The following is a 14,929-nucleotide window of genomic DNA, read 5'->3' as shown; positions in this document are numbered from 1 at the left end:
TAACCGTTACGGATGAATAACCGAAAGTGAAGTGCCAATCTTAATTTTTTTTTTATTTTCAGGATCACCTAAATTGATCAATTCGACCACTTCTTGATAAGGCTTAATGGATTTATCTTCCTGTTCAATTAGTCTCATTAAATCTGGAGACAAAGTATATTTTTTAAAATTTTCTTCAGTATCAAGTTTATTGGTGTTAATTGAATTTTCAAAATTAAACCCCAGATCATTGTCATGATCATCTTTGCATTCATTTAGGGACTTGAAAGTTAATAGAATAAGAAATATTGGCAAGAGATTTTGATGGTGGAATGAATGGAATGGAAGCAATGAACAAAATGCATGCTCATACTTTTATTAAAATAATGAAAAATAAAAGGCCTAAACATAAGATTTCATCATAATGCTTTTGGGGCATAAGCGATCAGAAGATGTGATTACATTAAAAAAAATAAAAAACAATTGGCATTTGGATAACCCTTCAATTCTGTATTTCATATCTTGGTGGGCAAGGGTAAACCATGGCTTTCTCATTTCGGCTTCCATTATCCAGCATGTGAATAGATAGCTTGACGAAAACTTCTTCCCACTTTGGTTCTTTTTTTGTGTCCCCTTCAGCTTTTGAAAGCATGTATCCTCCAGGAGTGAAAATCTCATTTAAATAAGGAACAACCATTAGCTCATTCCTTGCCCTCCTACTAGGGCTTAGTACTTTTCCCATTTTATAACCCAATCCTACTTTACCACTATTGTCCTTAAGCTTCGAGAATTCTCTCATCCCTTAAAGGTTCTTACCCAGATCAAACCCAATACTCTAACTTTTGTTAACCATTTGATTAATCATGATTCGACTAAATTTGAGCCCTTCACCCACTACATTGACTGGTTCAAAAGATCTATATGAGCACTTAACTAATTTTTCTACTGCTTCTACATATGAGGCATTTATAGGTTGGGTTATCAATAAATCTTCCTCTCTGTCCATAATCACCAATTGCCTTTTTACATTGAATTTGATTTTTTAGTGCAATGAAGAGGGAATAGCGCTTGTCTTATGGATCCAAAATCTCTCTAATAAGTAGTTATATGATTGAGAGATATCTATAACTTAAAATTTTATATTAAAAATGAAAGGACCAATCTGTATGGGTAGCTTAACATCTTTCAATACTTCTCATCTAGTCCCATCGATTGCTTGAACTACCATTTGATTGTCTTGGATATGAGACATATCAAAGGGTAACTTTGTCAAAATAGACATGAGTATAACATTGATGGCTGACCCATTATCAACAAGGACCTTAGCTACTATATGGCATTTGCATTTAATAATGATATGCAATACCTTGGTGCTTCTTTTACCTTCTGGTGGGATCTTATCATCACTAAAAAAGATATGGTGTGGCACTGCCAGATTGCCTACCAAATGATTCACATACTCTACGGAGACTTTATGGGTCACGTAAACCTGATTCATTACCTTTATAAAGCATTACGATGTGGTTCAGAGTTCAAGAGAATGATAACAGAGAAATTTTGGCTAGCATCTTATTCAATTGCTTTATCATAGAGTATTCACTGTGTTTGACTAGCTTTAAAAACTCGCAAGCCTTTTTTTCAAGTACAGGTTTCGATGTATCTTTCTTTGAGATTTTTAACTCAATTTGCTTCTTTTTCTCTTTTTTTGACTTATTCAAAGTCTTCAAAGTGTAACATCTCTCACTTCTAGTTATGCCCCATACTCTTATTATATGCGTAGTTTTAGCTTTTGGCATATCCTTTTGCTATCCTTGAATTGTTACCCCACATTCATAATTTTAGGGCACTGTTTTGTTATCTTTATAAGAAAATGGGCATAAAACTTTGAGGGCTATTGGTTTAGGAATGAACTCATTTCTAGCTGCATGTGGCTTCTCTTTACAGTCTATAATTATAGGTTTTGGCACCCATTTATTTGTCATAGCCACTTCAATGTCTTCTGAGGCTCTCAATTCTTCATACAATTCTATTTGGTGAGAATCCATCAGTTTTTTAACTTCACCATGGAATTATTTGTAGACATCAATTGAATGACCTAGTGCCCTGTCATGATATTTACATCTTTGATTTGGGAAGTATTTTTCCTCATGAGTGTATGGAGCCACCAGTTGTATCATCCTGGCTTTATATAAAGCTTCATATAGCTGATCAAGTGGAATTTTAAGCTCATCTACCCTTCTTTTCACATGTTTCTCACTTATGTCTAGGTAAAGGGTTCCCACTGACATTAGGTGTAAAATTTCCACTAGTATCAAAGTTTATCAATCTTTTTTTAATCAAACTTTATACCTTATGTTTCTCAGTAGAATGTCTTACCACCCCAAAATGGTAGTCATAATGGACATTGGAATCATACCATTTAGGGTAAGGTGGTTTAAGCTATTTTACAAGAACATGGGCTATCAAATGATTTTTGTAAAGCTCTTTGATATAGCTCTATGTAGCTTATGGGTATAAAGTCAAAGGTTGGTCTTTCTCTGGTTCTAGTATTACTTGTGGTATTGGTTGGATGAGCAAGAGATCTTAGAGAAGATGGATAAGATGGTCGAGTGGTTGATTGGTGATGAGATGTAGAAGTATGATTCATTGTGTTATGATATGTAGGGTAACTTAGTCGAGAGTAACTTCTTAACTGCTACCTCTTAAGACTCATAGCCTGAGTCTCACTTTTCTTCTTCTTAGGTGCTCTTTTGAAAAGTTTGCCTCCTTTAAGCTTACCATTTTTATAGCATTTTCAATGATCTCTCCTGAAATCACTATGTCTGTGAAATTTTTAGTCACATTTTCGATCATTCTTTCGTAATAAGGTGACTTTAGAGTGCTCACAAATAGCACGGTAGTTTTTTTATCTGTTAAAGGGGGTTGTACCTAGGCAGCCATATCCTGCCATCTTTAAGCATATTGCTTGAAGGATTCAAACATCTTTTCTTCCATTGCTTGTAAAAAAAGATGATCGATAGCCATGTCAATGATATGCTGGAACTGGTTAATAAAAGATATGGTCAGATCTTTTCATATCTTGATATAAGTCGTATCCAATTAGACATACCATCTTACCACAGATCCAATCAAACTATCTTGAAACATTTGTATAAACAATTTTTCATTACTAGCATGTGCCACCATTTTACGATAGTACATGGTGATATGTGTGATAAGACACTTGGTATCATCATACTTTTTAAACTTTGGTATTTTAAATTTTGGTGGCATGACTACATTTGGTATAGGCAAAGTCTTACTACATCCATGATCTATAGAAGTCTATTCCCTCTACAACCCTTAGTATTTCTTTAAGTTTATTCATAGTTTGATCAATTTTAGAGTCCCCTAAAGGCATAACTGCCTATGGCTTTTCCTTCTTCTTTACCTCATCTGCAGTGAGGAGTTGAATGGGCTTAGCTACTTTCTCGACAAAGACAGGATTATCATAGCTTTGGACATTCTCACGACCTAGTGATAGGTCATTCCTAGGTAGTTGTACTTCGGAGGAGCTGCCTGTTGAGGCTGAAAGAATGGTGTGGTTTGATTTTGTGGTGGGTCGAAGCCTGAAGGATATGCTAAATGAGTAGCTTCTTGTGAAGTATTTTTTTTCCACTGATTTTACCCTATTTATCTTTTCTAAGGTCTTCAAAATTTGGCTCAGCTTTCCCTTTAATGTTTTTTAGGCTTTCTTTATCTTTTCAAAGTGACTTGTACTATCTTGTTCCATCTTTTTAGCTCGAGCCCATGTTGTATTGATGAAAATCTATTCTTGCACCTTAGTATCACAATCAAAGATTCAATGATAATGCTATGATAATGAATGCATGAAAAGATGTAATGCAAATGCAAGAAAATATAAAGTAAAAATATTTGCCCTTTGAAAAAGATCTAACAAAAAAAAACGTTCATTTATTCCACAGAAGTCTATTTTGCATCAAACCTAATATTGTTCCCCTATAGAAACGTCTAACTTACTCATATTGATCCTTAGCCTCCTTAATGAAGTCCAACAGTTTCTATCCATGCTTCCCCGTCTGTGTGATCAAAGTTTTCAGAGTCTCTGCCTTTTTCGTCATTTTGCCTGCTTGGATTACAGCTTTGCCTATTTGAGCAGTGAGGTATTCTATGTATTTTTATCTTTCTAACCCTTCTCTTTTATCAAACCACACCTGATGGGATAATTCTCTGTGCTGTTCCGTAAGGATCCTAACATGATTTTTTTATTCCCTCAATTTTAATGTCAAAGTTAGAATGTGATCTGAGAGCCATTAATTCTCCTATTCAACCTCTGTGAAAGCATTTCTATGTGGTCGCACTCCTCTTTCAACTTTTCATTTTTGTGAGCCAATTCAGTATTGTTTATTTCTTTAGCTTGTACCTATATACACAACCTCTTATGCTCATATTGTAGCTCTTTTAGCTCCTTTAGGGCGTCATCCCGTTCTCTAACAATTTTTTAGGCCTTGCTGTATTCTTTGGAAATTCTATGGGCTTGCACTTTTAGTTTTTTTGCTTTGTTTTGCCATTAGTCCTTTTCTTCTTGTAGCTTCAAAACCTCTTGTCTTAGTTTCTTCTTCTCCATTTCATGCTCTAATTTTAAAAGTTGTTTATCATACTCTTGACCCACTGGTAAGTGATAATCTTGAGACCAGAGTGAGATCTCGTGACCTCTCTTATTTCTCCAAACCAAATATCCCTGAGTAACTCAATCCATGAATGGTTTTAAACTTACTCTCTTGGGCTTTTTTCAGGCTTTAATTATGTTGTCAATCTTTTGAAAGGTTCCGAGCTCCTTATATGAGCAGTCAAACTAGCTGAGCTTGCAAGTTATAAAAACAAATTGTTTAGCTCTATGCTGCCTCCTTATCATTAATAGGGCATAACTTATTGACCCCTATAGGCCTAGAAGTGGGACCTCTGTCTCATCTCTATAATGGTAAAGCATAGGTTTTCTACCAATCCATAGAGCTAACCATCTTACTTGACTAACAATGAGTCCTTGTAGCAGACATTTTCACTCCTTTTGAGTTTTACCTCTAGCTAAGTGCTTTGATAGAATTATCTAATCAGATTTGGAGTGCGAAAATAAAGTTTGGTAAAGGCATTTTTTTTGCATTCAAAATGACTTTTCATCTATACATATAATAAGGGTATGCAACCCATGAAGCGTGCTTTGTCCATCTATCCATAAAAACTTAAAGATCTTATAGTTTCTGCCAAGATAATTGGTGAAGGGTTACAACTTTCTCCAATCTACTCAAATAGATCCACCACTTCTATCTCAATGTGTCTTAAAACCCTGGAAAAAATAACTAACCCATATATGGCCAGAGCAAATGCATTCATTCCCTGATCATTTTCTAAATGCTTGATAATGAAGTCTCGAAAGACCCCCCAGGAATACCTCAGTGATCACCTTTCTCTTGAATGTATGAATCTATAGTCTCATTTTTCACCCCTAGCATCTGGCTCAGCTTCTTATGACTCCCTGATTTGTATTTCTTCATGTATGTTTGGTCTGGATACAATAGATGTATACCCATTAAAATTGAGTACTCCTCAATTGTTGGTACTAGATCAACTTCATTGAAGATAAAACACTGGTATGAGGGATCCTAAAACTGTATCATCACCCTGATGAGTGAGTAGTCAACCTTTACTGACAAAAGATCTGCTATATGTCCAAACTTTTCACAAAAGGCCTTCTACCTTGAAGAGGTCATACCATTCCATATATCTAATAGGCTTTTCAAGTTATTGTGCTTAAAGAGTAAATGGACTTCTCTTGATAGTGTAGGGATGTGCCCAGGTGGTAAACAATCTCCTTCTTCTAACTGTCTCTTTTTCGATTCAATCTTCACTTTTATGGAAGAATCACATTTGAATAGCATAAATGAGGCACAAACCTGACGTTCTGTCGAATCCATGAGGACTTTTGCTGAAATAGTTTTGGGGTAAAAATTTTATGCAATCTGTGAACATGTTCATGAATGTGTGCAAAAAGAAATAAAAGGAAGACAAAGAAATTAGTCAGTCATTTCAAGGAAATATAGGAAAAATATAATAGTTAAGATAACAGCATGACCTAAAATTTAGATTTTTTACAAAGGGTGGGAAAATAAGGTTCTATCTACTGTTAGGCTTCTAAAGTCAACTATATATGGTTTGGGCCATTTCTAAAAGGTTTTCAAATTATTCCCTTCATCATGGTCCATTACAAACTAGTAAGGCACCCTAATCCTCATCTATTATAGGCTTTAAGTGAAAAGGGTTCAATCTGGGCGGGAGTGTTTCGCAGGTCCGTGCGAAGACATGAAATCTCATGAGGGCATAGGTACTTCACTCCCTCCTAAAGGTAGAGCTCGGGTGGAAGGCTTATGTTATGCAAATGCAAGTGAATGATAGATATAATAAGCATGTATTTAGGTAAATATGATACTAAAAAATAGGGCAGACAAATAAATAATAATAAAGCAGATATAAGCAATGAAAATGAGTAATTTTAAATTTGCTGACAAGGCCTGGATAATAAGAAATCTTTTACTAGCTTGACTTTCATAATTTCTTCAACGGAGTCACCAAGCTGTCATAACATATAGATCCGTGGACCTACCGCTAGACTTGGAATGAAAGGGAGTCGCCACTAATCTTTTTGGGTTAGGTGTGATTAGCCACCTAATTAAAGTTAAACTATAAAACAAATGTTAGGTTTGAAAGTCGATTACGCATAGAAAATGTTATAGCACCCCCAAAACGCTTATCGAAGGGATGGCACCAATTTGATTTTGAATTATCTAAGCCTTACTTATTTAGTAAATTTTATAGTTTCCTTTTTTGTTATTTTTTTTGTTGTCTTTTTTTGTTTTTTTAGGTTTTTTTTAATTTATTTTTACCTTTTTGGAAACAACCTCTTTTTTCTTAAAAAAAGATAGAAAAATTATTTTCTTCTTTTTCCCTTTTTTTTTTAGAAAAAAATCAAGAAATAAAATATGGGTAAAAATAAATAAATTAAAATAGAAATAAAAAAATAAAAAAAAGAAAAAAAAACCTGTGGTCGAGTCGAGTCGGGACGCGGGTCTGCGCACATATCTTCGAGTTGACATGTGGATCTTGGCTTGGCAAAACGACATTGTTCTGGAGTGGTATAAAAGGCTCCCCTCAGCATTTTTTCTCAGAAACCTCAGAGTCTCTCTCTCTTGACCCCAAAATCCTTTGACTTCTCTATAGAAATCCATCGAAAAATTCAATCAGAAATTAAAAATCCCAACGATTTCTAGAAACTTCGTCGAAAAATCCAACCAAAAAGTGAAAAACTCACAGGTTTCTAGAAAGCCTGTCGAATTCTAGAAATTTCACCGAAATCTCGCCAAAAACTTCAACCTTCGTCAAAAAATTCAATGTTCTTCAGAAAATCTAAAAAAACCTAAAAAAATAAAAAAAATCCAAAAAAATTCCCAGATAGTCCTAGCCCTTTCTAAACCTCTTACAATCTTAAATCCACTTTCAAAAACCCAAAATCACACTCAAAATTACAAAACGAACCTGAAATCCCTATCCTCGAATCTCAAAAACCCTTACTGCCAAAATTTCCCCAGAGTTTTCCTAATAATTTCCCTTGTGTTTTCCCCTTTTTTTTTTATGTGTTCTTCTGTGTCAGAATCAGTCTAATTTATGGGTACCCTAGGATCAATTTAGGAAATGGATAGAATCAATCCCAAGCTTGATTTTTAGGATTGCATTCTGTTCAGACAAGATTTTAGGTCCAAAATTAATTTGATTATGTATTGACCCAAAAATATGGTGATTTTGATCTTCGTTCTTATGCAGATTAAGCAAAAAATGAAATGAAAAAATAAAAATAACAATAATAATGATAATAATAATAATAATAATAATGATGATGATGATGATGATGATGATGATGATGATGATGATGATGATGATGATAATAATAATGATGATGATGATGATGATGATGATGATAATAATAATAATAATAACAATAATAATAACAAAATCTAATTGGACCAAAATGGGCTATAATGGGCCTAGTCGGGTTTGACAAAAATGGGTCAAGCTGGGCTCAGACTAGAATGGGCCCAATTAGGCCCGAACCAGAATGAGCCCAATTAGGCCAAGACCAGAATGGGTCTAACTAGGCTTAAACCAAAATGGGTCCAACTGAGCTTGGATGAGGATAGGCCCGATTGGGCCCAGATCGAAATGGGTGTTTACAGCTTCCCCCCCAACTTGACATAAAAAATGTATTCTTAAATGGTAACTTAGAGAATGATGTCTATATGAAAATTTTCCTTGGTTTTGAAAGGCAAGACAACATGGACAAAGTGTGCAAAGTCCAAAAATCTTTGTATGGACTTAAACAGTTTCCATGAGCTTAGTTTGAATGGTTGACCAAGGCAATGAAAATGTATGGATTCCTTCAATGTCTATTTGACCATACTATGTTTATTAAGTTCACTAATAAAGGAAAAAAAGTCATTCTTATTATTTATGGGGATGGTATCATAATTATCGGATACCACAAGGAAAGAATAAATGATTTGAAGAAATTCCTTGCAAAGAAGTTTGAAATAAAGGACTTGGGGTTCCTTAAATATTTTTTTGGGATGGAAGTGGCTCTGTTTTAGAATGAAATATCAATGTATTAGCATAAGTATGTACTTGATCCACTCAAAGAAACTAGCATGATTGGATGCAAACCAGCCAATACATCTATGGACTCAACTAATAACATTGAAAGTGAAAATAGAAGCTTTCTCACGGATAAAAGGTGCTACCAAAGACTAGTTAGAAAGCTTATTTACCTCTCTCACACATGACCCGATATCGAGTTTATAGTAGGGATGATGAGTAGATACATGAATAGTCCAACCAAGGAACACCTAAAGTTTGCTCATCACATCCTATAGTATTTAAAGAAAAGTCCTAGTGAAGGTCTATTCTTTAAGAAGTCAATGAACAAGGCAATCAATGTGTATATAGATGTTGATTGGGCTAGATCAGTAATAGATAGAAGGTCCACTACTGGATATTGCACTTATATTTGGGTCAATTTGGACACCTGGAGAAGTAAAAAGCAAGCCGTTGTAGCTAAGAGTAGTACTGAGGCTAAGTTTAGAGTAATTTCCCATGGTATTTATAAGGGAATTTGGTTGATGAGGTTATTTGGAGAATTTAAAGTTCCGACTGTGACATATATGACACTATTTTGTGACAATAAGGCTATTTTAAGTATTACCAAAAATTCTATTTATCATGATAGGACCAAGCACATAGAGCTAGATTAACATTTCATAAAGGAAGTGATAGAAAATGGATCGGTCAAACTAGCCTAATCCCTACAAGTTTTCAAATTATAGGTATTCTGACTAAAGCTTTTCTTAGAAGCATCTTTGATGGATTGAAATCCAACTTGGGTATGATTAACATTCATAACCCAGCTTGAGACAGAGTGTGGAAATATGATTTTCTTATATTAGTGTAAATTTGATTCTCCTATATTAGTGTAGCTTGACTTGATTCTCTTATATTAGTACAGATCTGATTATCCTACATTAGTGCAACTTAATTTTCTAATTTATTTTGGGAATATTTCTTATTTATTCTTCTAATTTAGTTATCTATTCTAATTGTCAAGTTTTTAAGGATTTGTTTCTATTTTAAAAAGAATAATTCTCCTTCATTTTATTATTTTTGGTTTTTATTTTATATAAGTTGTTTCCTAATAAGGAACTTCATTGTTCTTATTTACTTAGATATACTCTTTCATTCTAAATAGAATAAAAAGAAATAAGGACAATTATTTTTTAAATTTTCTACACTATTCATTCTAAGATCTGCTAAATCCAAGGACAATGTTTTGCTTCTATTTCAATAGATAAAAGCTTGAAAACACCAGCACCTTTTGAGAGTGAAGCACGTTCAGCTACCACAGTCACATATTTCACTCACAAGGTAATCCTTGATTAGATCTTGTGGTGACTAGTGAATGATATAACAATGGCGTAGGACTTCGATTTTGCCTCATTCTTCCTCCGACACCAGCCAAACCAATATCACATCCACATAAGACAAGAACCTTTCGAGTTTGGAAAGATGACAAGAATAAAAAAAAGGAGGTGCAGCGCTTTAGGTAATGATTAAAGAAAGATTGAAAGATGATACTAGTAGTTTTACATTCGTTGCCTAAATGGTCTAACCAACATCATACCTATATGGTAAAAGACAGAAATGATAAGGAAAGTTGATTATATTTTAGTTCATAAAGTGAGGCGTAATCTTAGACAATCTAAGAAAACCTATAAAAATCGAACCTTACTCTCAAAATTAAATAGGAACAACTTTGAGTTACTGAAAAGTGAGACATGTAACTTTAAGATTGCTTCTGAACAGTGTCCATCCCATCTGAGCAACCATGTTATTGAATCTACTCTATTATTAAACGCCCCAAAAAAAGAAATATATTACTAATGCTAGAAAACGCATTCAAGGGAATCAAATTGACATCAAGCCACCAAAACTTATGATAAAGATCAAGGGTCTTCGGAAACATAAAGTGGGGATCATGAAATCAGGATAAAATCTATGGCTACAACTTGGTAATGTGCAAGTCATCAGAAAAACCACACATTAGAAATCTTACTTGTGGAATCAGAACCTCCAGTTTGAGATATACCTGCAAACTTTCCAAGAGCAGGCCACATCCTGCATCTAGGCAATCATGTTACATTCAGAGCAACTTCAATCCACAATGGTATTAAAAGTTAAAATACATTTAAAGAATTAGAAAGATTATAAAAATAGAACCAAAAAAGTAGTTAAATTTGGTCAGTTCTTTTATTGTGCACCAGGATGACGGTACTTGCCCACTGACTTTATTTATTGTTTTTAACCCTCGAATAGGGGGTGAACAATTCCAGCCTCGAGATTTAGAACTTATCTCCAGTGTATAGCATCCTCGTATCTTGCCAAATTCCCAAATAAACTACTGCATATGCATTTTTATTGGTTTGTCCCCTTCCATTTCCCACTCCAAAAGTGTAAACAACCAAATTACAAACTTCAACAGAATTTATCAAGTTATATACAGTGATGGAAAAAATCTTTACAACACATTTGGAGACAATTCCAGAGAGTAAATTTCAAATGCTAGATTATCGTGTTAATAGAAGTACCAGCTAGCTACTTTCGCTATGCATGTGGAGGGGAAAGGAAAAAAAAAAAAAAAAAGAGGAGAAAATATTCATATTTCAGAATACAATCGAACTAAACGTAAAGAATCAAAGGTAGTTTCCAAACGCCATTCCCTTTTCTTTTTGCTAAGTGGTCTTCCTTTCACTGCTTTTTCTCTATTTATTCTCACATCTGCTAAACCCCAGATGCAACATTTTGTTTCCATGTCAAAAGAGACAAGCCTGAAAACACCTTCAGCTTCTGAAAGTGAACCACTTTCAACTATCTCAGTAACATATTTCACATACATAGAGCGATCCTTGAACCGATCTAAATCTTGTGGTATCTGAACTACTCTTTCAACACCAGGTGATGAAACCTGCAAGTAACACAGATTTTAGATCTGACAGCTATGAAATATTTAATTCTGATGTGTAACTGAATACAAGTTTCAGCTTTATGGCGTTAGTCTCCAAAGATTGTGACAGATCTACTGACTTCTGCTCCTTCAGAAACGGGGTACTTGACCATGTGTAACATCTAGTGTACTTAACCTAAGGCTAAATGCCTGCTTTGAGTTGTTATTTGATTGTACCATTAAGTAGGTTTGCCCATTCAGAAAGTTACTTCTCTTTGACCACAATCACACAGAAGAAATAACAGAAAACAGAAATAGTGAATAGAAAAATATCATTACCTCTAAAGTTATATTCTCTGCTACAGATCTAGAAAGTTCAGCTTCATCCAATCTTGCTCGGTAGCTTACAGAAAAAGCTTCAATATCTTCCATACTGGGGGAACCAGATCTGTCAAATCATTATAAATTAGAGTCTCAGAGGTATTCGTTTTCCTTTAAGCAGATAGTTTATGACGAGAAGAAAATGAATTACAAGAAAGAGCTGACTGAGAACAATTAAATCATACAAAAAGTTTCATAAAAAAATCATACAAAAAGCAAAAGAAATCGTGATAATGGTGACTAACTGTCCAGAAAAGACTTAGAAGCTATATGACTAGAGAATAGACCATCACAAAATCTTTGATTTCCCGTGCTAGCACCACACTTTGCATAGCTAAAGGGAGGACACCATCCCTTGAAAAGCTATCCAGTTAAAATTATTCGGAAGGCACTTTCACCATATGTTGCTAGTTAAACTTTTTTATCAGCATAAAGGAAAATAAGACATTTATTAGAAAGTAGATATTGCTGTTATAGCTGAAAGTTCCATCAATATGGAAATTTACTTGGTTTAAGCTCAATTGCTTGTTCAACCTCAAGTCTTGCCATAAGAAATTTGCATTAATTTAATGATTAACCAGTAAATTATAGCTTCCACTTCCAATAAAGTGCTATGTATTAAAAATGGGAAATGTTCCAGAATATCCCATTAAATTTGTGCGTATCCATTTAATATCAAATCCATGATGATTTATTAGCCAATTCATGCAAACCAAGCAATATAAACTCAGGTGTAACAGTATACAGGATGTCTCGGGAGAAAATATCACCACATTATTGATTGAGAATGTAGGTTTATCAGCACTTTTCATAAAAAATAAAAAATTGCGTCAACAAATGCTTACTTAGTTGTAAGTCTTTCGATACGGACTTGAATGGAGGAATTTGACAATGTTTTGAAGGCATATATACCCAAATCACCACCAAAGGATAGACATACTTCCTCAGCTAATGCTAATGCTTCTTTATCCCACCATGTTCCAGCAAGTGAAACTCCTCCTCCCCCAGCTCCATCACCAACCTTCAGAAACATACATGCATGTTTTAGCAAATTGTGTCAGCTTTGACCAACAAATACTGGAAATATTGCCAATAACTCTGTTAGTAGAACTTACATAGAGTTCAGTTTCATTTTCTATGTCCTCCTCTTCAAAATAATCATCATCATTGTCAATCATTGATTCATCTATGCAGTGAAGAAAATTCATTCATACATCAGAGATTCATTTCAACATATATGAAATATTTTAATACTGTAGAGAATGAAATAGGTGAACATTAGTTCGTTGAAACTTTTAACAAATAGCATAGTTAGGGTAATAACAAAGCTTAGTCAAGTCAACACTCAATATGTATAAAGCTCCATCTCCAGCGTGACTATGAACTTGACACTTCAATCTAACTTCAAGCTTCATTGAGTTTTATTTTTCAAACTAGAGCTGAACCGAGGAAAGAAATCAAGCTACTTGAGTGTCAAATTATTGAACTTACTTATAAATGATATTCATATAAATCATTTTTAAGTATCTTTTAAAGATTAAACAAAAAAAAGTTGTGATATAAATCATTTTTAATTATCTTTTAAAGATTAAAAAAATAAAAAAGAAAGTTGAATAGGCTTGAGCGGCTTTATTGAGCAATGGATTACTCGAGTTACTCTAGCTCAAGCTCCACTCCTCTAGTTTTAAGCACTTGCCGAGTTGATCCAGTTCTCAACTCACTCACTCCCCTAGAACTATCAAACTAGCTTTGTCACTTAAGTACATATTAGCCTACTGCCCACATAATTCAATATGACAATTCAAAGTAACAAAAATAAATGAGCCCAATCCCCATGCCACTAATTATTTACAAAAGTATGGGTTTTTATTTTACAATTTTCTTTTAAATCCCAACTATCATTAAACGTACATAAGCAACCAAATAGGGCAGAATTATTGAAGCTAAAAAAAAAAAAAAAAAAAAAAAACAACCACAAAAATAAAATAAAATAAAACAAACCACAAACACACACACACACACAGAGCAACTGGGTATTCAGTTTTCATAAAATTACCATCTTCAAAGTCATCAAAAAGAAGCTGCTCTTCTTCGTCATCTTCTATGTCTGAAACTTCTTCAACAAAGGTAGGTTTCAACAGTGGCTCAGACTTGGAGTTCTTCCTGGCGTGGATTGCAATTGGAGAAGAGGAGTTGTTTAAGATTCTAGAAAAATAGTAAGTCCAAAACGGGGACGAAAACTTGTGAGCTGAGCCTGGATGCTTGTAAAAGCTACAACTACAAGTTGTGGCGGTGGACGGGACTGTTGTTGGTGGAGGTGACACTGGGATTCCAAAGCGTTTAAAATTCCAACCTGAAACTAATAAATCCATTCTTTGCATTATGAGGAATTTGGAGATTGCCGATTTTTTTTTTTTTTTTGAGTGCGCTACAAAAGGGAACTGTCAAAGCAATTTCTCAGGATATTGAGAGAAAATAAAGAGCGAAGCTTTAATAGGAACACAATAAATTGGTTGGCAAGAGTTTGCTTCTCAAACGGTGTCGGATGCTGGTCACTTCCCCATTTTTATCGAGTATTTATTGGTGGGCTCGTTGGGCTCCTGCTGAGCCCATTTAGATCTGACCTTTCTAAAGCTAACTCCCACATCAGTCCGGCCCACCAGACTTTTTTTTTTAATATGATCTCGAAAATATTTTGTATTAGGTTTACTGGTCTTATCATAAAATATTTATACTATTATTTTTATTTATATATTACAATTAAATTTGAATAATAATATTTTAATTATTTAGTAAAATAAAAGTTAATGTCACAAATTATTTTTAAATTATAATAAAATATTTAATATGTTATATGAATTTTAAAATTCTTTAATATAATACTTAAATTATAAATATGTTAACAAATATAATACTTACATTTAATGTAATTAACTTCAAATGATGATATGTATCGAACAAATAATCCTTTAA

At 33.9% G+C, this 14,929-nt stretch overlaps 1 protein-coding gene across 1 annotated transcript; it reads right to left on the bottom strand.

Moving 5' to 3' along the window:
• Positions 1-11,017: 11,017 nt before the first annotated feature.
• On the bottom strand, positions 11,018-14,420 carry LOC149520512 (uncharacterized). The gene is made up of 5 exons (XM_089764015.1): positions 14,013-14,420; positions 13,072-13,142; positions 12,802-12,977; positions 11,915-12,023; positions 11,018-11,596 (listed from the first exon to the last, which is right to left on the bottom strand). The coding sequence occupies exons 1-5, from the start codon at positions 14,335-14,337 to the stop codon at positions 11,288-11,290; spliced, it is 990 nt and encodes a 329-aa protein (XP_089620141.1). The 5' UTR covers positions 14,338-14,420; the 3' UTR covers positions 11,018-11,287.
• Between the last annotated feature and the right edge of the window lie 509 nt (positions 14,421-14,929).

This window comes from Durio zibethinus, chromosome 1 (genome assembly GCF_047325235.1).
Source record: "Durio zibethinus cultivar Kanyao isolate XHJ-2024 chromosome 1, ASM4732523v1, whole genome shotgun sequence".
Lineage (NCBI taxonomy): Eukaryota > Viridiplantae > Streptophyta > Magnoliopsida > Malvales > Malvaceae > Durio > Durio zibethinus.
This window is presented reverse-complemented; position numbering and strand designations above follow the sequence as displayed.

Excerpts from the sequence above, each read along its gene's own strand:
- LOC149520512 (XM_089764015.1), bottom strand. The coding sequence starts at position 14,337 with ATGCAAAGAATGGATTTATTAGTTTCAGGTTGGAATTTTAAACGCTTT. Across the intron at positions 13,143-14,012 it reads TTTTGATGACTTTGAAGATG|ATGAATCAATGATTGACAAT; the intron begins GTAATTTTATGA and ends TTCACTGCATAG. Across the intron at positions 12,978-13,071 it reads AAAATGAAACTGAACTCTAT|GTTGGTGATGGAGCTGGGGG; the intron begins GTAAGTTCTACT and ends ATGTTTCTGAAG.